At 44.4% G+C, this 23,142-nt stretch overlaps 1 protein-coding gene across 1 annotated transcript in view; it reads right to left on the bottom strand.

The window, feature by feature from the left end:
* RSRC1 (arginine and serine rich coiled-coil 1) overlaps positions 1-23,142 on the bottom strand; it is a 354,741-nt gene that overhangs the window by 62,225 nt on the left and 269,374 nt on the right. Inside the window, exon 7 of the mRNA XM_054039514.1 lies at positions 4,449-4,517. Coding sequence (XP_053895489.1) covers positions 4,449-4,517 — 69 coding nt within the window. The remainder of the gene's footprint in view (positions 1-4,448; positions 4,518-23,142) is intronic.

Raw genomic sequence — 23,142 nt, 5'->3', positions numbered from 1 at the left:
CAAGGGAGATCTAGCATCACTATCTCTGCTGACTGCAATTGTGGCAATGTATTTTGGGGATAGAGGCATTTCTCAGGTAGGCTGGGCCTGGGCCAATTGGGGTTTTATAGGTTAAAATCAACACTTTTTAATCTACCCAGAATCTCACATGGTGATCTATTTAATCTATTTATTTCTGAAATTTAAAAGGTGACATTTTCTCAAGGGGAGATTTTCAAAGGCATAGATGGCAGTTAGGTGCCTACCTCCCATTGAAAGTCATCACAGATAGTTGTCTAAGTCTAGCCCATGCACTTGTATTGGACGTTATTTATGTAAAGTCACACTCTTTATAATGTTTTGCTCTTCATTGCCTTCAAATCAAAATACTGAGCAATCTTTTTATTCTGATAGGATTTTAAATTCTTTTTATTATATACAATAAAAAACATGAAAGTCACAAGACCTGATCCTCCATTGTTCTGCACCTCACATGCCCATTTATACCAGTGCAAAGTGGGTGTGAAATGTTAACATTCCAAGCAGAAACACTTGTTCAGCTTCCTGGTTTATCAATGTTCTGCAGACAGCCAGTCTGCACTTTCACATCTAAGTATCTATTTAACATGCCACACTGAGAGTTTAATACATTGCTTAAATAAAAACCATAGACTTCAAAGTGGTTCAGCCACCTGCAGTGTACTGTTGAGCTGGGAGGCCAAGCAGCAGGCGGCAGTATTCTGTTTTGAAGTTTGGTTGTCCATGAAGCACTGTTGAGTTATCAAGTTTTACTTTCACTTAAGACACTTAAAATGCCCCCAATTTAGATATTTCAAGTAAAGTAAAACTAAAAAAGAATATGCCCAGATGCCTACCAAACACAGTTGAGCACTGGAGAGGCTGGAGGAGGCATTATTGTTACTCGCTTCAAAAGTGGCTGGGTGTGCTGATATAGAGGTGGTGATACCTTTTATTGGCTATATCTTTAGCTTCATCCTATTTAGATACAATGGGCATTAGCTATATTTAAATATTGGGAGAGTAGATGTGTTACTTTTATAACAAGCTCACACAGTGTATCTGGATAAAATAATTAGAAAATTAACATAAAAGAAAAAGATTTCCGTCAGATGTAATGAGTGCCCGGTACACTTTGAAGTGAAAAAAGCTTAGCATTCATTTTACATTAAAAAACCCCCAAACAGATCATTAAACCAAGAAGTTTATGCTCGCCTCATCTCTTTCATACTCTCCACTTTGCACCTTCTATTGTGCTGTCCCCTTTCTAGGAACAGTCTCCAGTTTCTTATAGGCGATAAGAATGGAGAGGTAAATGGGAGCAGAAGTTTCTAAGGGCTTTAAGGGAAAGACAAAGAGCTTTAATTTGATGTGCTAAAAGAAAGGAAGAAAATTAATGGAGTCAAGGAGGGGTTTTGAATGTGCTTGTAGTGACAGGAGAGGAAGATGAATTTAGCAGTGACATTTTAGATACACTGGAGTAGGGGGGGGGAAGAGATGAAAAGAAGCAGAGGTGGTTACAGTAATCAAAACTAGATTAAAAACAGGGAGTGCACAATGACTTCAGCAGAGGAGACATGTGGAAAGGGTGGATATGGGTGACATTAAAAAAGGCATGTGAGACAGCACTTAGAAAGAGACTGGGTATGGGGGCATGAAGAGGGAAGTCAGAGTAAACTGAGGTTGAGAGCCTGGGAGATGGAAGGATAATGAATTGAAGCATTTGGAGATGAGTCAAGATAGACAGGACCTGTCTACGGCTAGGAAAGTTAGGATGTATAATTCACCACTCATGCAGTTCTATCCACAAAAGCGTCTATTGTTGATATTGATTAGATAGGAGCTCCCTCTCCTCTAGTCAGTCATTCTCTGATCCCAAGTATCAGGGGTAGCCATGTTAGTCTGCATCCACAAAAACAACAAGGAATCTGGTGTTACCTTAAAGACTATTCAAGCCCAAATTAATGGTGTTTAATTTGCAAATGAATTTTAGTTTTGCAGATTCTCTTTGAAGGCTGTTTCTGAAGTTTTTTTGTTCAAATATGGTTACTTTTAAATCTGTTATAGAATGTCCAGGAAGATTGAAGTGTTTTCCTACTGGCTTTTGTATGTTACCATTCCTGATGTCCGATTTGTGTCCATTATTCTTTTACGTGGAGACTGTCCCGTTTAGCCAATGTACATTGCAGAGGGGCATTGCTGGCACATGGTGGCATATATTACATTAGTAGATGTGCAAGTGAATGAGTCCCTGATGGTGTGGCTGATGTGGTTGGCTCCTCTGATGGTGTTGCTAGAGTAGATACAGGGACAGAGTAGGCAACGAGGTTTGTTACAGGGATTGATTCCTGGGTTAGTGTTTCTGTGGTGTGGTGTGTAGTTGCTTCAGGTTTGGTGGCTGTCTGTAAGCGAGGACTGGCCTGCCTCCTGAGGTCTGTGAGAGTGAGGGATCGTTTTCCAGAATAGGTTGTAGACCGTTGATGATATGCTGGAGAGGTTTTATCTGGGGGCTGTATGTGATGGCCAGTGGTGTTCTGTTATTTTCCTTGTTGGGCCTGTCCTGTAGTAGGTGACTTCTAGGTACCCGTCTCGCTCTGTCAATCTGTTTCCTCAATTCTCCAGGTGGGTATTGTAGTTTTGAATAGGGACTGGGAATGGCTGGCTCAGTACAAAAGCAACTTTACTTTTTCCTGGAATTGACACCTTCTCATCAATTATTGGGAGTGGACTACATCCACCCTGATTGAATTGGCCCTATCAACACTGGTTCTCCACTTGTGAGGTAGCTCCCTTCTCTTTATGTGTCAGTATAATAATGCCTGCATCTGTAATTTTCACTCCATGCATCTGAAGAAGTATTTTTTTTTACCCACGAAAGCTTATTCCCAAATAAATCTGTTAGTCTTTAAGGTGCCACCGGACTCCTTGTTGTTTATCTGATCCCAGCCTCCTCCCCAAACTCCACATTCAACCCTTTCCTAACCCAGTTCTTCCTTCTTATTTCTTTTCATATTAGCTATAGTAGCAATGCCAGTGCCTTCCAACAGTTCTTTGCCAGAGCCTTGCCACTATACCTCACTGTGAACTAACCACATTCCAATCCTCCAATGAAAGGATCTCTTATCCTAAGTTTTCAGCCTGTGTACACCACTGATTCTAGGACAGTCTGTCTCAAACACAACCCCTTTGGCAACTAGAATACTATGTACATATAGGCACCAAGTTATGATTTGCAGAGGGCACTAGATGATCAAAGGCTAGCCTAGGAAAATATATATGTATGTACATATATGTATATACATATACATACATACACACACACACACACACACACCCTTAGATCAGATATCCACCTTGAAATCTAATTAAAATGTACTGTGTATAGTCAAAAATCTGTCAAAACTCAGAAGTCACCCATATGGTATTGGAAAATAATAGTAAAACATCCAGGAGAAAGTATATACTGATGCTTTAATTAAAAAAAAAAAAATCTTAATCAACAGCATCTTTCAAAAATTGAGGATCAGGTTCCAAGATAAGTGATGTGATGTCAAAAACAAATAAGCTGACAGTTTCAGAAAAGTAAAATCCTTTGGTATATATTTTATACTTAAACCAACATAAAAATAATATATGCAGCAGACACTTTAGTAGCTCATTTTAACTGGAACCACAGGAGATAGCTTTTTGCTATTAATTTTCTCTGAGAAATGGGGATACCCCATCAAAGTTGAAGTGTGGAATACCATTTAAGGTTCCTTTATATAAGTTCAGGTTGGCTTTGTCACAGAACTTGAAGATGTATCACCAATTAATGGAAAGAGACACAATCAAAATACATTTGTTTTGAACCTGATCCTGCAAACCTTGTAGAGAATTCCCACTGGTAGTCTGCCACTGGTAGTGTAATGGATAAAGGCCTTCATCCTGAAAGTACTCAGTGCACAGAGCTACCACTGAGTTGGAGTGATTGCTATCATGATATAGTACAGAGTAACTGCACAAGTAAACTGGACTAATTATTGGACATCTTATGTTAGTCATACAATATATTCTGAGATAAACAATGTTACTGTTTTATGTTAATTGACTGCAACCATTTCTCTAACTGTGGTCTCTGCCTCACAGAGCTGGCTGGTCACATGGTATTAGCTCTTCTATTTGTTACCAAATACCAAGTTGCTTTAAACACAGCTTTAAAAAAAAACATTAAGTAATTTCCTGCATTTGCTGTATTGCCACAGGAATATTATGTGGTTGTTATTGAGAGGTGGAGATGGTCTGTGTGACTGTGAATTGGAGGTCGACTGACCATGACATACCCCCTATTAAGATGCGGTCCAACCTTAGAGAAAATATGAGAACCTCAAAGGAACCTGTTCCTTATGGAATTATTATTGCCAGTTTAATAAAAACTGTTTATCTTGCTGATAAATAAAAAACTACATTACCTTCTTCCTTTATCTTTTTTGCTTCTTCTTCACTTCTTTCTTTAGCCTTCAATGCTTCATCTGCTTTCGCTAAAAATAAAAAATACATATGAGTTATTTATACTTGTTTTAATTACCTTTGTATAATAAAACAGAACCCTCCTGAGGGCTGAAGTTCACTTTCAGATTAATTTCTGCAGCTCCCACTAAAGTCAATGTGCATTTGAAGCAGAATTTGGCCTTTAATTTTTTTATTAACAAGATCAGTACTGTTAATCAATATCATAACTGACAATTTGTAAGGTGAAAGGAAATGACAGTGGCAGAATATTAAAAAAAAACACAAACTAATTTACTAATATAGTAAGTAAACTAAGATTTCTTTGGAAGGAAAAGCTATATTTCCAATATTCAGATTGCATGTAAGATTTAAAATATAGGATGTCTGGACTATCTATGTCACAGTATCAAATTAGGTAGTATATTTTTTTCATTGCAAATCACAGCAGCAGTACCTTATTCATGTTATGACAGCATCCTCTAAAAAGAACCTTTTTCCCTCTAGAAGCCTCTTCCCTTATTACTTAATTATCTACTAGTTGCTCAACTGCAGGGGTTTTCAAACACTTTACTACAGATGTTAAAGAAGATTAAAAATATACAGCACAGTAACAAGGGACTATCAATATACTCTGTAAATTAATTAAATTTCTGTTCTAGCACATCATTTATTCCAAAGCATTAATGTCTCAAAGGAGCCATTCTCTTTTATTGCCATCTCACTGCCTGATGAGTGAACTAAGTGAGAATAAGTCTCTAATAGCATTATACTCGATGAAATATTAAGTTTTTAAAAGTACCGCCTTGTCAAAAGAAAAGGAACCCAAACTAACAGGAATAAGACTTCAGACCAGGCCTTCCTATACAATAAAGCTACTGTAAACTGTGATATAGAACAATACATGTTTATTCAGTTTTTCAGGTACTATTTCTATTGCCTACTGAATCAACCTATAATTTACGAATATAACGTTCAGCTTAAGAAGTGGGTATGCAGAAAATGAATGCCACAAGATTATATTTTTCAAAGTCTGATGTCTCTTCACAGTCTGCTACATCTTCTTAAAAATATACAACTTAAATACTAGTGTTATGAAATGATAAAAGCAATTACTCAGACATGTTTCCATTTACAAGCTTTTATACACACTTAGACTATATTTAAAGTAATTAAATATTAAAACTTTTCTGCCAGTGAATATCTTTGCAAGAATCTATTAAATTAGATAATAAAAACAAACCACTAGCAACGCTAAAGACTTTTACTTCATTTACACTTTATTTTCCCTGGTAGAAGGACACGGATAATAGAAATTCCATTTAAATTCAATTTTGGTTATATGTGTAATTGTAGCTATACCCCTTGAGTCATGTAAAATGCTCAGCTTATGTTTCTTTCAAATTATCCCGCTCAGATTCACATTCTACTCCTTACAACCGTCTTCAATATGTATTAGCAGAGCTCATTAGACTGAAATTTAATAATGCAAACATCAGGTGGATTTCAAGAACCTCCATTATCAGCACAAGATGGATTGCTTATATACCTCTTGGGCCAACCGGGCACAATTTAGATTCAATAAACTACCATGCCTAAATTTGATTTATCTATTCCACTATGCTAGTTTGTTCTTCCTTACTGATCCAATTCATTGGATTTTTAAAAAATGGTTATCTGAGAAAAAAAAGCTTAAAGAAACTGAAATGGTTTACTATATCATAGCTAAATATGTATTTTAGCATAATTAACTTTACACTGTCAATTTTCAAGCCTTCTAACTATACATGGTTGCAAGTAGGGTTTTTTAAAAACGTCATTTAACAGAGATAGAAGTTTCCTTTACAGTCTTGGCTGATTACATGAACAATGTCACAGCTTAGTAAGTATTATAAGCACAGTCATATATCCTAAAATGCTCATTAACAATCATTCAACTTAGTCCCTAAACATTCACAGAGGTCTATGAAGTTACACAATCAATAGCAGTTGCTAAAGCCCATGTGTTGCTTTGAGGATTGCTCAAACATTTTAATTCTGTATCAGTCGACATGTACTGAACTTCACTTCAACTTCTTGACTCCTTTTCTCGTTTACATGGGGTCCAAGGTGCCCATGATTCTTTGCCACTCCTTTCAGTCCATGGCATGGGTTCACAGATCTTGGCATTTCAGTTCTTTTCTCTTCAAACTTTTCTTGAGTGTTTCCATTGTACCCTCTGTTTCCCATGTCCTTTCTTGCTGTCCTCTCCCCGTCATGTTTTCTTTACTCGTCGCTCTTCTCCCATTTTCTCACATGTCCAGCTCACCTCAAACATGCACTCTCCAGCTTATCTATCACTTAGAGTCCCAAGTTCATCTTCCCCTTCATTTCTTCCAGGCACATTCAACCTACCCTTCACTTGTCTTCCATTTTCCTCAGTATGTTGTTTTCTATTACTTGTATGTTCTTTCCTTCCATCTCTGCAAGACCCACTGTTGTCAAACTGTACAGCAGACAGGGACAGACACATTCAGCATAACCTTTTCCTTTCAGTTTGTTATTTAATTGCCGGTCTTACAGTACTCCTGCCCCCTTTTTCTCTGCCGCCCAGGCACATTGATTGCACACTCTCCGGGTCTCTCTCTGAAGGCACTAAGGATACTTTCCAAGTATGCAAATCCTTTCTTCTGCTTCAGCTTCTCTCTTGAAATGTAAGTCAACAGCTTCTTTTCCACCTTCCTGTAGCGGGGTGATCGCCCGCTCCTGCTTGGAAGGACTTAAAACAGCCCTGGGAGAGGGCTGGGGCAGGGAAAAAGCTGGGCTGATTGGGAAGCAGCCTCAGCTGGGGGCCACGCCCCAATCAGAGTCCAGCTGGCCCTATAAAGGCCAGGAGCTGACAGTCTCCTCTAGCTGTGGAGGGAGATGGGCCTGGCTGCTGGGGAGCTAGATTAGGTACCTGGAGTGGAGCAGGGCTGGGGGAAGGCCAATGGAGATGGGGAGCTGCGGCCTGGAAACCCCCAGGCTGCGGCCTAGTATAAAGCCAAATAGGTACTGGGGTTGCAGGGGACAGCCCAAGGCTAGGCAGAGGCAGCAGGTCCAAACCCCTCCTTGCCTGTGATGAGTGGCTTATACTGCAGTCTGCCCCAGGGAGTGGGGCTAGTTGGTGATTGGCAGTAGCCTACGACTGAGGTGAGGTGAGAATAGGTGTTCCTTGGGGTGGGGAGACCCAGCGAGACTGCGGAGTACTGCAGGGGGCAGCATCCCGGTCTGAGAGGGGCACCGGGGTCCAAGAAGGACTCTGGATCCAGCGGGAAGCGGGACACCAGCCTGCAGAGGGCGCTCCTGGGTCAAAGAGCTAATTCCCAGGACGACTGACAGAAGGTGCTGCAGGGGTGAGTCACCGCCCCGTTACACTTCCCTACTTGCGTAATTTGAGTTTTCTTTGTGTACATTCTATCTGTACCAAACATTATTCCTAAAAACAAATGAGACTACAGCTCTGCATTGGAAAGTGAATTTGTACAAATGCCATTGTGGACCTCCAGATTTGCTGTTTGCAGTGTTCTTGTGGCTGAGTTGGGCACAGGATATGAGTGGGTGAGGCAATTTTATTGGATCAACTTCTGTCGGTGGAAGAGAAGCTTTCAAGCTTCACAGAGCTCTTCTTCATGTCTGGTGAAGGAAATCAGAGTATTCAAGTTAAATAGAAGGTGGGACAGATCGTTAGGCGTAAGGTTCACAATACATGTTGTGGGAGACCATGTAAAATGAAGTGAGCAATTGTCCTACACCTGCAAAAGTGTTAATGTAGGGTTGGTAGGCAGCTGGCGTGTTACAAGTTGTTGTAATGGGCCATTGTGACATTCCCTTGGTGTTATCTGGACCAGTGATCTGCTAGGTCACTCCAATCCTTGACTCTGGGAGCCAGCCTTACTCTGCTCTGCTGTGAGAACCCCCATTCCTGGGCTGTTCACGCACACCCTCTGGCATGTAAACTGCTCCTTGGATTGTGCAACCGAATGACACTAGCCAATATCTCCGGTCCCAGACACAACCCTAGGAACCTCCATCTTGCAGTGTCCAGTTATGCCCGGTGGACACTACCAGCTTACATGAGTTCGTCAATTTAACAAAGAAATTGATATATACCAGGCTTGTTATCCCAAGAGGAGTCTCTGACATGCTTCAAACCAAAACGAGCTAACTTTCACTGCCCAACCCCATAAAGGAATTCCTAAAATGACTACTACACTACCTCCACTTCTAACCAAAATGAATATAATCACAAACTGAGTTTGTTTTGGTGAAATTAAGACATAGATGAGAGCAGATTACACCAAAAAGATGGAGAATCCACTAAATTCTTCTAAAATGTAATTCATCCCTTTCACTTACCTCTGGTATTGAGTTTGTATAAATCTCTATGCTATTCTCCCAAATTAAAGGTAGAACATAACACATGTAGCTCACCACCTAAGGAAATACAGAACACGTAAACATTCTGATTTAAGGCAATCTCTTTTGGTCAAGAATCAATGGCCAAACATCTGGAAGTAAACACATTGCCAACTTAGTCTTTTTCCCTGGGTACATTGTACTCAGACTGAAAACTATCAAAACTTTGGAGCAGTCAAATAAAATATTCAAATTAGAATAAACTTTTGATAAGCATCAAGATGTGCCCAACTTTTTTTTAAAATTTAACTGAAACTCTACTGGCATCCTGAGTACTGTGTTTTATCTAACAGCTCAATAAAAGTGTAAATATAGCCAAAACCATGATGTGTGGGTAATTAAAAGACAGCCTAACTTCACTCCATAACAACAAAAACTTGTAGCAGAATATATATTGATAAGGAAGCCGCAACTTGCATGAGCTTGAGCTACCTCAGCTTTCCATTTTCTGGCAGTATCACCTGGGCTAGCAAAAATCCTCAAAAATATTCTCCATGCAGAAGCTTCTTCAGTACAGTTTCCTCAACTTGGAGGTTGGGATACATACACCAATATAATTCACAGGAGATCAGCAGTGGCACATCACTCAGAGAAGACCAAATAAGTCACTTCAGCAATACCCTGGTCTTAATTGACCCAGGTAGTTGGAATGCTGAGGTTGCTCTTGAAACTGGGTCTCTTGCATGGATAAACAGCTGGTATGACAACAGTCTGACTGCTTATAAAGCATTCTAAAAAATTAAATAAATAAATAAAAAGGAGCTTGAATTCAGGCTCTCAGCATTTTAGAGCTCATTCAACTGCAGATAAAATTACAATTCTATTGATTTTGTTTTTCCTTCTGAGAGATGGGGAAATGACACACTGAAGATGTTACAGAAGTTTATTTACACTAAAGTAATAAAGTTCTGGAACACATACAGAAATTCAGCATCAGATAATGAACCATTAATAAGAGCAGAGCAACAGAAGAGAGAATCCACTGTCAGTATTTTCAGGTAGTAGTAGTAAAACAATTAATATTTATAGTTTGTTAGCACCCAAAGACCTTGATCAGGACTGGTGCCCCATTGTGCCAGGCACAGTACAAATACAAGAGAGAGAATCCCTGCCACATTAAAGCCAAAACAAAGAGCAGGGGATGTGGATACATCATACAAGCAAATAAATATGGTGAAGAACTGGCACTGCTTTGTTAGTTATAAACACAAACATTAATGTTCATTTGAAGTTGAGGTAACATTCAAGTATCAGCATTCTATATCGGTGAACACGATAGTCAAGGTCGGTATCAGCTTTCTATTCTTTTTCAGTTGCTAATAACAACCTTCTAAAACAAATTCCTTTCGGGTTGCAACTTTCCATGCTTGCTGTTATGAATATGAATTTTTTCATAAAACTTAAGGAAAATCTTTGAGTTATGTGAACATGACTCCCTTTCCTCCCATGCTTCCATATACCTGATAGTCACACATCTCAAAAATGCTGAACTTAAAAGTGTCACGTATCTTGTTTCATAGTCCTCGCTGAAGAAAGAAAAACAATTGCCATGAATTCTGTAAATACTCTAGCACAGTGGTTCTCAAACTTTTGTACTGGTGACCCCTTTCACATAGTAAGCCTCTGGGTGTGACCCCCCTTATAAATTAAAAACACTTTTTTATATAGTTAACACCATTATAAATGCTGGAGGCGAACCAGGGTTTGGGGTGGAGGCTGGCAGCTCGCGACCTCCTGAGGGGTCCCCACCCCAAGTTTGAGAACCCCTGCTCTAGCAGCTGATGAGATACTGAATGGAGATCCTGGTAATGGAAATGCAGGTTGCTGGCCAGAACTACAGGTTCTGTTCCTTTTGAGGCACAATCACAATGGATAAAGATAAACAATGGTAGATCAATGAATGCCAGGTAATTCTCTGGAGCAATAACTGGAATGACTGACCAGGTTTACTCTTTCCAGCCTGCTTTAACCTTTTCAAGTCCAGGATAGGCATTCCAACCAAGTCCTTCAATTAGAAAATTGCTTCTGTAGGCCAGTGTGGGTGGGAGAAGACAGTAGAAGGGGAGCGAGAGAGAGAGAGAGAGAGAGAGAGAGAGAAGAGGAACGCTGTCATCATCACCCTTGAGGAGCAAGGATAGAGAGAGGGGCTTGGCACCACTACTTCAACTGGCTATTGCCGTGTAGGTCAACATAATTGATTAGCTGGTCTCAGTAGGGTTAGGGGTAAGAGACTGGAATCTATACAAAAGGAGGGGACAAGGCCATGATGGTGCACTCAGTGGCTGCCACCCCCGACAGGACGGTGCTACCGGTAGTAATTAGGTTAAAAGGACACATGAGCTGGCCTAAGGCAGGAATCTTGTGAAATTTACATCCAGGTGTCCCCTCATTTATGCATTAGCATAGGAAGTTGTTCTCATTACTGTTACAGGGTTGGGAAGGTTGCATGACTGTAGGAGGAGTAAAGTAGGGAGAAGGGAGTTGTATGATGCTCTTGTTGCCATTATTGTGGTTAAAATTTGCACTGGGTTGCTGGTTTCTGTATTTATGCTGGTTTGCTCTGCACAAGAGTCTATTATCAGTTTTCTTCTCTCTTCTTAACGGCACTGTTGCAACTTCTAACTCAGCAGTATGAGATGGCAGTCTTTTAAGGAAAGTTAGTTAAAAGGCCAACTAGCATAGGATGGTTGAGTATGCAGCCTTCCAAATGTGGTGTGGTTGTGAGAACATGGAGAGTTAATCCTTCGAGGAATTTCAAAAGGGCTAAATAGAAGGGACTGATAGGGGCGTTGCTGGATGATGGAGGAGCTAAATTCTAAACACACGAGTGAGTATGTGTGGGTGAGTGGGGAAAAGCTATGCATTGGAATGTATAAGTGGTTAGGCCTGCTGGTCATTATGTGCCTTGGAACTGTGTACTAAGGTAGGGGGCCCAGATTACTAATCTAGGGAAAGGGGTTTGATGCAGGTCACATCGAAGAATGAGTGAACCCTCTCCTGTTGGGCATCTGCTGCCACTAGACTGGTATTATTAAACATAGTTAAGGCCAATCTATGCAAATCTTGGGATAATTTTGCATGTCTTCCTTCTGCTGTGTCTATTCCTTTTGAATATTGTATCGTAGAGTAACACTACAATCATCTGAGTCTGGTGGGTGTCTACCTGTCTGCCATGAATAAGAGTTGAGAAGTCTGGCATGAGAAGATAGAATTGGACAGCCCTAGAGGAAAACTTGCTTGTCTTCTCCAACCATTTCTTAAACTCCTCAACCTTTTCACATTTCTTAACCCTCCAGATCAGTGGTGAGCAACCTGCGGCCCACGGGTCACACGCGGCCTGTCAAGGTAATCTGCTGGTGGGCCGCCAGTTTGTTTACATTTGCACGGCTGCCTGCAGCTCCAGTGGCCGTGGTTTGCCATTCCCAGCCAATGAGAGCTGCGGGTAATGGTACAGGCCACAGGGACGTTCTGGCCGCCGCTTCCAGCAGCTCCCTTTGGTCAGGAACAGTGAACCACAGCCACTGGGAGCTGTGGGTAGCCATGCAAATATAAACAAACTGTCTGGCAGCCTGCCAGCAGATTACCCTGACGGGCCGCGTGCGGCCTGCGGACCGCAGGTTGCCCACCACTGCTCTGGATATGCCTTCATTTCTTGCATTCACTCTACCTGCTGCCTCTATATGAAGGTTATTTCTGTGCCATCTCATTATGCTTCTGTCTGGTCAGCTGCTCACTGACCCTGCCCCACTCATTTCTCCAGATCCATTAGTGATCCATCCAGAGACTTAACTTATAATTGTCTTTTCTCCACTTCCCTGCTCTATCTTGGTGGTCAAACCAAAGCACAAAATGTGCTCTTCTGGCCAGCTCACCTCCTAGTGTCCACCTTGCATTCATATTACAGGAATCTGTGAAGAAGCTGGTAGACTGCCTGCTTAATATGTTTGAATCCCAGAACGAGTGGGGGTGAGAGCCAGAATCCCACTGTTAGAGTGCTCAAGTGGTCATCCATTACTGCAACAAACTTTTCTCAATGGATATGCCACTGGTACCCAGATATGTGTTTTCACTAGCCCAACTATTATGCAATGTTCCAAGCACTCCTTTTGACATATACAGTTACATTCTAGTTTTCAAGATGTCATCGGTCAGGAGAGCTATATATCACTAGATTGAGTAGGCCACCATGCTGTCATAAATTTACTTAAAGTTTAGTGTGATGCAATCACATATCAAAGTGTCATGGAAATCACCAGCCATGTCAGAGCACCACAAAGGATCAGTAAAATGTACAGAAGTTCCTTGCAATCAATACCAGGTAATACACAGTTGTAAGAAAGGGAAGGAACGGACAAAAAAATTCAGTTTGTTTAATTTGCAATTTACCATGTATAAGCGTACATCATTAGAGATTCAAAGAGATGTTTGTGGCGTTATTCTAATCCAGGCCTTGTATTACACACAATATGCCCTTAATTAAATCCATTTTAGGGACAGGGTCATCCTCAGAATGCAATTTATTAAGGGCACAGAATGATTTCTCACACTGCAATCTAGTCTTCATGATGCCAAAGGCAGACACATTTTTAAAATAGTTCTTCTGAGTACCACCCATAACAAAAAGAAAATGGAAGTTATATGCTGCATAGGCTACAAATCAGTGATTAAAGTATAGAACCATAAGTGACCTAGCTGCAATGGAAAAACTATCTTTCAAAATATGGGGCAGTTTGAGCAGCAACCAATTGTACTTAACATGCACAAATAGACATGAATCATATACAGTATCTTGCTATTGAAAAGACGGTTACTCACCGTTGTAACTGTTGTTCTTCGAGATGTGTTGCTCATATCCATTCCATTAGGTGTGTGCGCGCCGCGTGCACGATCGTCGGAAGATTTTCTACCCTAGCAACACCGGCGGGTCGGCTGTGGAGCCCCCTAGAGTGGCGCCTTCATGGCGCTGAATATATACCCCAGCCGACCCGGCGCCCCCTCAGTTCCTTCTTGCCGGCTACTCCGACAGTGGGGACGGGGGGCGGGTTTGGAATGGATATGAGCAACACATCTCGAAGAACAACAGTTACAACGGTGAGTAACCATCTTTTCTTCTTCGAGTGCTTGCTTATATCCATTCCATTAGGTGACTCCCAAGCCCAACTTAGGTGGTGGGGTCGGAGTGAGACATTGCTGTGTGCAAAACCGCTGATCCGAAAGCAGCATCGTCTCTGGACTGCTGCACTAGTGCATAGTGAGCTGTAAATGTGTGGACTGATGACCAAACCGCTGCTCTACAAATGTCCTGGATCGGAACTTGTGCCAGGAAAGCCGTCGAGGAAGCCTGGGCCCTCGTGGAGTGAGCGGTGAGGTGCGGTGCTGAGACACCTGCCAGGTCATAGCAAGTCTGGATGCAAGACGTAATCCAGGAGGATAGGCGTTGTGAGGAGACCGGTGAGCCTTTCATTCGGTCGGCCACTGCAACGAAGAGTTGCGTCGTCTTTCTAAAGTGCTTTGTGCGGTCAATATAGAAGGCCAGGGCCCTTCGTACGTCCAGGGAATGCAAACGTTGATCCTGGCGAGTGGCATGTGGTTTGGGATGAAAGACCGGGAGAAAGATGTCCTGGTTGATATGAAAAGGAGAAACCACCTTAGGGAGAAAGGCAGGATGTGGACGAAGCTGCACTTTATCCTTATGGAAAACTGTATAAGGGGGCTCGGATGTAAGCGCCCTGAGTTCAGAAACGCGCCTTGCTGAGGTAATGGCTACGAGGAAGGCTGTCTTCCAGGATAGATACAAAAGTGAACAGGTGGCTAGTGGTTCAAATGGAGGACATGTCAGTCTGGAGAGAACCAGATTAAGGTCCCACGTCGGGACGGGCTGACGCTGTTGTGGGTACGTCCGGTCTAAGCCCTTGAGGAATCTAACGACCATCGGGTTAGAGAATACCGAGGACGTGAATTCCCCTGGGTGAAAGGCTGATATAGCAGCCAGGTGAACTCTAATTGAAGATATCGCCAACCCTTGCTGTTTTAGGGAGAGGAGATATTCCAATATGAGAGGAATAGGTGCCTGCAACGGGGGCGTGGCTCGTTGTTCGCACCAACATGAGAACCGTTTCCACTTGGCCAGGTACGTAGTCCGTGTTGAGGGCTTCCTACTGCTCAGCAGAATCTGTTGGACAGAGTGCGAGCATTGCCGCTCTGCCTGGGTGAACCATGGAGCAGCCACGCTGTGAGGTGGAGTGATTGCAGGTCGGGGTGACGCAGCCGACCGTGGTCCTGAGAAATGAGATCCGGACATAATGGAAGCGGGATCGGTGTTTGAACCGAGAGTTCCAACAGTGTGGTGTACCAATGTTGTCTCGGCCACGCTGGAGCGATCAGAATTACCTGTGCCTGGTCTCTGCGCAATTTGAGCAGTACCTTGTGGACCAGAGGAAACGGAGGGAAGGCATAAAACAGGTGGTCTTTCCAGGGAAGGAGAAACGCATCCGAGAGGGAGCCCGGAGCTCGACCTTGTAGGGAGCAGAACACGTGGCACTTCCTGTTGTCTCGAGATGCAAACAGGTCTATCTGGGGAAACCCCCACCTCCGGAAGATGGAATGTATGATGTCCGGACGGATAGACCACTCGTGCGTCTGGAAGGACCTGCTGAGTCGGTCCGCTAGAGTGTTCTGGACTCCAGGGAGGAACGATGCCGTGAGATGGATTGAGTGGGCGATGCAGAAGTCCCACAGGCGAATGGCCTCTTGGCATAGAACTGACGAACGTGCTCCTCCTTGCTTGTTGATGTAAAACATGGCCGTGGTGTTGTCGATGAGAACTAACACACAACGGCCACGTAGTTGATTGAGAAATGCCTGGCACGCCAGGCGCACCGCCATCAGCTCCCGAACATTGATGTGCAGGGCTAACTGGGGTGCAGTCCACAGGCCCTGGGTATGGTGTTCGTTGAGATGGGCGTCCCAACCCAGAGATGAAGCGTCTGTGACCAGATGCAGAGAGGGTTGTGGGGCGTGAAATGGCATCCCTTCGCAGACCACATTGTGATCTAGCCACCAGGTGAGGGAGGTCAGGACCGAGTTCGGGACCGTGACCACCATGTTCAGGCTGTCCCGATGTGGACGGTATATTGATGACACCCAGGTCTGGAGTGGGCGAAGCCGAAGTCTGGCATGCCTGGTTACGTACGTGCAGGAAGCCATGTGACCCAGCAGGGTAAGGCACGACCTCACCGTGGTAGTTGGGAAGGCCTGTAGCCCTTGAATGAGGCTCGTGATGGTGCCAAAGCAGTTGTCTGGCAGGATGGCTTGTGCACGTCTGGAGTCTAGAACTGCGCCGATGAAATCTATTCTCTGGGTAGGTTCTAGAGTGGATTTGTCCTTGTTGAGTAGGATGCCCAACTCGTTGAATGTGTGCACTATTCTGTGGACGTGAGCTTGAACTTGCTCTTTGGTGCGACCGCGTACCAGCCAGTCGTCTAGGTACGGGAACACCTGTATCTCCTGCCGACGAAGGTACGCTGCCACGACAGCCATACATTTCGTGAACACTCTTGGGGCCGAGGATAGGCCGAAAGGAAGGACTGCAAATTGGTAGTGCACCGTGTTTACCACGAATCGCAGGAAGCGTCTGTGAGGTGGGTAAATTGAGATGTGAAAGTATGCATCTTTCATGTCGAGGGCGGCGAACCAGTCTCCAGGATCGAGGGAAGGGATAATGGCCCCCAAAGAGATCATGCGGAACTTCAACTTTACTACGAATTTGTTGAGTCCGCGCAACTCCAAGATGGGCCGCAGACCTCCTTTGGACTTGGGGATCAGGAAGTAACGGGAATAAAATCCCCTGCCCCTTAACTCTATCGGAACCTCCTCTATGGCCCCCATGGCCAGGAGCGTAGAAACCTCCTGTATAAGAAGTTGCTCGTGAGAAGGGTCCCTGAAGAGGGGAAGGGGGGTGGGAGGGGGGGATAGAAGAAAACTGGATAGCGTATCCCTTCTCCACCGTGCGGAGGACCCAGCGGTCCGAAGTTATAAGGGACCAAGCACGGTGGAAGTGGGAGAGGCGATCCCGGAAGGAGGGGGCTGGATCCTGGGGGATGACTGGGGCGCCGTCCTCGACCGCACCTTCAAAAGTTCTGCCTGGGGCCTGAAGGTGGTCTAGGTGGCCCTTGGTTTTGGCCGGGTTGAGGGCCGGTCCACCTTTTTCTACCACCTCGCCCTCGCCTCCGGGTCGAGTCCTGTCTCTGACGAGGCGGGGGGGGGGGTAGAAGCGCTGAGGCTGCGGCCTAAATGGTCTGCGCTGAGGGCCCACAACATGCATCCCCAGGGAGCGCATGATTGTTCTCGAGTCCTTGAGGCTCTGCAGGCGAGAGTCCGTCTTGTCTGAGAACAATCCATGTCCCTCAAAGGGCAGATCCTGTAGGGTTTGCTGCAGCTCCGGAGGCAAACCCGAAACCTGAAGCCAGGAGATCCTGCGCATAGCGATACCCGAAGCCAGGGTCCTCGCAGCTGAGTCTGCTATGTCCAAGGAGGCCTGCAAGGAGGTCCGAGCCACCTTCTTGCCCTCCTCTACCATGGCTCCAAACTCTTCCCTGGACTCCTGGGGAATCAACTCCTTAAACTTCCCCATAGAGTTCCAGGAGTTAAAATGGTAGCGGCTCAGTAGCGCCTGTTGGTTCGCCGCTCTAAGTTGCAGCCCTCCGGCTGAGTAAACCTTACGGCCAAACAAATCGAGCCGCTTAGCCTCTTTTGATTTAGGCGCTGCAGCCTGCTGGCCGTGGCGCTCTCGTGCATTCACTGATTCCACCACCAGTGAACACGGTTGGGGGTGGGTATACAAGTACCCGTAGTCCTTAGACGGGACAAAGTATTTCCTTTCCACCCCTCTCGCTGTGGGTGGGATAGAGGCAGGAGTTTGCCATATCGTATCCGCATTCGTTTGAATCGTGCGGATCAGGGGTAACGCCACCCTCGATGGGGCATCCGCTCCAAAGATATTCACGATTGGGTCGTGCACCTCCACTATCTCCTCCGCCTGCAGGTCCATGTTACGGGCCATCCTGCGCAGAAGATCCTGGTGAGCCCGAAGATCTATTGGAGGTGGGCCTGTGCACGATGTGCCCGCCACTGCCTCATCCGGAGAAGAAGAGGAAGATGCCTCCAGTGGAACAGGATCCAAGGGCTGGTCCTGGTCTCCCTGTTCCTGGGCTGGAGCATCACCTGTGCCTGGGTCCAGGGCGTCAGGTGGTGCGGACCCAGAAGCCTCCATGCCCCCTGGCGGAGGCCGAGAAATGGTGGACTCCGGGGCCCCTCTGATGGAGTGACCGGAGCGAGAGGTCGAAGCAATTGGAGCCCCTTGCGCCTGATGGTACGCCCACGGGGTCCAAAACGACCAGTGAGATGGGCGATGAGAATGGTCCCCTGTCGTGTCCTGCCAATGTCCCAAGTCCTGTTCCTCGGCTTGCCCCTGAGGGGGGTATGCCGATCTCGAGAGGTCCTCCGAGGAGTGGGACACCGATCTCGATGGCCACGGCGGTGCCGAGAGCGTCGAGACGATTCCCATTGGCTGCGGTGCCGTACGGTGCCGGTCCGGAGATGATCTATCTCTACGCGGTGCCGGCGATCGGTGCCGGGACCGCGACCGGTGCCGATGACCTCGTCGGTGCCGGGAGTCGGATCTGGACCTCGACGAGGACCTGGAGTATGCCCGGTGCCGGGAGCGGCCTCTCGACGTCGAGCGTCGACCGTAGCGGTGCCGAGAACTACGTCTCGACGTTGATCGGTGCCGACGATCATAGCGGTGCCGAGACGTAGAGCGGTGCCGCGAAGATGATCTTGGCCGCGAGTACGACCGGTGCCGAGGCGATATTCGGTGCCGGGACTGCGAGCGGCGTGGGGACCTGCTTCGGGACCTGGATCGGTGCCGAGGTTCCAGCCCTTGCGATGGAGGGCGCATCAAGGCAGGTTTCCCCCTCGACTGGACCGGGCGAGTCAACGGTGCAGTCGGTGCCGGTGGTTGAGGCGGTGCCGGCTCCGTGAGAGCTATTAAGTCTCTCGCCGCCGCGAAGGTCTCTGGAGTCGACGGGAGGCACTGTATCACCGCCGGTCTCGGTGGAGACGCTATCTGCACCGGACTCAACGGCCTCGGCGCCGGAGTCGACGGTGCTGGAGGCACCTGTTTCCGGAGCTCCACCGGCGGACGCGGCTCTACCCCCGGCACTGGGGGAGCCGGCGTCTTCGGCACGGATGTCCCCGTCTTATGGGCTTTTTTATGCCCCGGGGATAATGACCGGCGCCGAGGCACTGCTTGCGGTGCCGACGAGGTCCGGTGCCGGGGAGGCTTGTCTGACGCCACTCGCGTGGTCGTCATAGCCGGTGCTGCCGGGGCACTGCGCACCGAGGTGCTAGGTGCCGGGGCCTGACTTGTAGATGGAGCGTCCGGACTAAGTGCCGCCTCCATCAGGAGTTGCCGGAGCCGAAAGTCCCGCTCCTTCTTGGTCCTTGGTCTGAAGGCCTTACAGATCTTGCACTTGTCTGTTTGATGGGACTCTCCCAGGCACTTCAGACAGGAGTCGTGCGGGTCGCTCGTGGGCATAGGCTTAGCGCAGGAGGCGCACTGCTTGAAGCCGGGAGCGTTGGGCATGAGCCCGGCCCCGCGGCCGGGGGAGAAAGGGGGAGACGACCCCCTTAATCCCCTGAACTACTTAGAACAACTAGAACAACTTTTAAACTATTTAACTATTTAACTATAAACACTATAACTATAACTATAACTATAACTGTGATACAACAAACTAAGCTAGGGAGAGTGGAGAACAGCTAAGCAGCGCTCCACAGTTCCAACGACCGTCAGGGGCGGTAAGAAGGAACTGAGGGGGGCGCCGGGTCGGCTGGGGTATATATTCAGCGCCATGAAGGCGCCACTCTAGGGGGCTCCACAGCCGACCCGCCGGTGTTGCTAGGGTAGAAAATCTTCCGACGATCGTGCACGCGGCGCGCACACACCTAATGGAATGGATATGAGCAAGCACTCGAAGAAGAACATATGTTTCCCTCTCTTCCCTTCCTTCCTTACATACAATCAGCATTCAGAACAAATACAAATTTGAATGTAAATAACCATAGCTCAGACTTTATTTGATAATTACTTTAGACTTAGTTAAAACTACCAGGAGGCTTTCAGGAAAGGGCCAAAGAAATGAAAGGCACTGTTGGTGGGTGGGAAGGACTTTTGAGGAAACCCTGTTAAAATAATGAAAGTACTCTTTCCCAGTAATCTTTGCTCCTGATTATTATCCATAGACTTCTACACAACAATCTAGACATAGGCACAGCAGGCAGCCAAGGCAAATCAAGTAGCACCACAGGATCAATCTCATCGAATACATCTGATTCACTATTTAGCTGCCTCCTTCGCATAGGCAGGATCTGAAAATAAAAACCCTTAAGTTCTACTACCACAATGTAAACACACAGACCAGAAAAACTTAAGATTACAAGAGAAGCTATTAACAACAAAACCAAACTACCATAATTTAATACCAAAGCAATTTCAATGCACCCACTTCTCTGAACCATCAGGTAGATTTGTGGTCATGCACAGTAACCACTCACAGAAGTAATTTCTACTTCATATAACCTAAATAACAACTCCTGGAAATGTGTATATAGGACAACAGGATAGCCAGACTATAAAATGGATACGACTATACTGCAAGAAATTCAAGGAAAGCTTAAACACTTCCCCCCTAGTTTTAACTTAGTCTGAAGTAATTACCAAATAAATGACTGTTGGGCATTTTCCCCACAAAATGAAATGAAATCTCAGTGTTAACTCTGAATTCCAATTAGGAAATTGTGTTATCTTATTCAAATTCGAGATGTGTAATACAAACAGACAAATGTTGTTCTTATTGTGTATGATCAAAAGGTTCAAATAAAGTTTTAGTTTACATGAAAAGCAGTTATAAATACAATATCTGAAATAACATTCTGGAAATTATATTTTAAAATCTAGAGAACAATTAATCAATTGCCCTTGCATTTAAAAATGTAATATTTTTCAAGTATGATACATTATACCCATTATATTGTCCTCTATTTGATCTGGAACAGCCATAAGCTTTGGAGAGGCAATGAAGTCCTGAGGAAGTATCTTATATAACCAGAAAGCCCTATTCATCTCCCCAAAATACTAGCTGGAAAGGGGAAATCTGGAGAGGATTTCCTCAGATGATAGCTATAAGCTCTACTCACACAACACTTATTATTTTCTAATGATAATTATATTTTGTTCACATTATTACATAAACAAATTGGAAATAGAAGCAAAATCAAGACCTTTCTGAAATACTTCTATCTGAAGGAAATAATATTGGAACATTTCATGTGAATTAGCTATGGGCCCCCTCACCTATTTTTTTTAAAATAACATTTAAATAGAGTTCTTTGAATATATGTTTGTATCTATAAATTGCACTTTATTATTAAGATGAAATGAGATGGTGCTAAGACATCAGAGATAAAATACTGGAAATGAAGAGAAGTGATTTGGGAGTGAGGAATAAACACTAGGTCAGATCCTCAGCTGGTGTAAATCAGCATAGCTCCATTGACTCCATAATCAGGAGCTGATTTCAATGGCGCGATATTGATTTAAATCACCAGAAGATTTGGCCTATTATTCCTGACTTGGCCAGCTCCTCTGATATTTCACACTTGCTGGGCTTTATGCTCTCAGAATACACTGAAAGGTTTGAGCACATAGTTACCAAACTTTGTCATCATACTTTTGATCACATATTTTCCTAGATTTCCTCCTTACTCTCCTTTCCCTTGACAAGTTCAATTAACCCCGATCATTCTCCCCTTTACAAGCTGTCCTTCAGAAAAAAAAGTATTTCCCCCTCTCTCTGAGGTTTGAAGCTTCAAAAGCTTTATTTGTTCTATAAGAAGATTTCTAAAATAAATGGTTACAAAATCTTTGACAATCTAAGTCACTGATGAATGGTATGCCAAGTACATCCAGCAGTTTTGCTAAACAAACACTCCTAGATGTATATGGTATGTCTGTTTTCATTCAAAAGGATTAATATTCCTTAGAAAATTATTGCTTAAACATATTTACATTTTTTATACAGCATACCCATTTCTGAAGCAGCTGGGCATATGCCTATTTCAAAAGCCATGAAGCAGGTTATACAAACTGTTCAAATTACTGCTTCATATTTTAAAAGTGAATATTTTTCATAGGATTTTTAATCTACACTACAGTAGTCCCAACATTCCTCTGATTACCCTTCCATTGCATTCCCCGCTTTTTTTCAAGCATCCCCCCCGCCCCCATCTCCACAGTAAGTGTCCCATGGACACTAGTTAATATTTTTTTTTAAATGCAGTGCTGCTGATCTTATACTTGGGAGTACCAACAGCATATAGATATGAAATGACCAGCTGTGGGTAGAATACAATCACTCTTGTAATATCTTTAATTTTCCTAGTTACAGGTACACAAAACCATGAGACACTATGAAAGGAAAGAGAAATTGAAAGTGTGTGAAAAAATCAGTTCATTAAAATTATAATAATGCTGGACAAGATCTGGAAGCTCAGGATGGAAAAACTTTTGTTTCTGGGAAACAAGTTTCTTAATGGTGAAAAACATGGGGATGATCATAATTAATTATAAAAAATATGGCATATCTATTTCATATCTAGCAATTATACCTTTTTGTCTGTATTACTTTCCAATTAGAAACCTCAAAGCACTTTACAAACAGTAAACCTTATCCAAAGACCATTAAAACCAATGGAAGTCTTTCCATTGACTTCAAAGGGTTCTGGATCAGGCCCGTTATCTTAACAACATCCCTCAGAGATATGAAGGTACTACCTCCCCAGTTATATAGATGGGGAAAATGGAGTCACAATGCCATTAAGTTGTTTACCCAACATCAAAACAGAAATCTGCACCAGAGTCAGGAAGAGTCACTCATGTCCTGACTACCACTCTTAGGCCTCGTCTACACTAATTAGGTAAGTTGATCTAAGTTACGCTATTTAAGTTACACAAGATACGTAACTTAAGTCGACGTAGCTTTGATGGACTTACAGCGGTGTCTATACTGTGCTATGTTGACAGTAGATGCTCTCCTGTTGACATAGCTTCCGCCTCTTGTGGGGGTGGAGTACTGAAGTCGACAGGTGAGTGCTCTTCCA

This window comes from Malaclemys terrapin, chromosome 9 (genome assembly GCF_027887155.1).
Source record: "Malaclemys terrapin pileata isolate rMalTer1 chromosome 9, rMalTer1.hap1, whole genome shotgun sequence".
Classification (NCBI taxonomy): Eukaryota; Metazoa; Chordata; order Testudines; family Emydidae; genus Malaclemys; species Malaclemys terrapin.
This window is presented reverse-complemented; position numbering and strand designations above follow the sequence as displayed.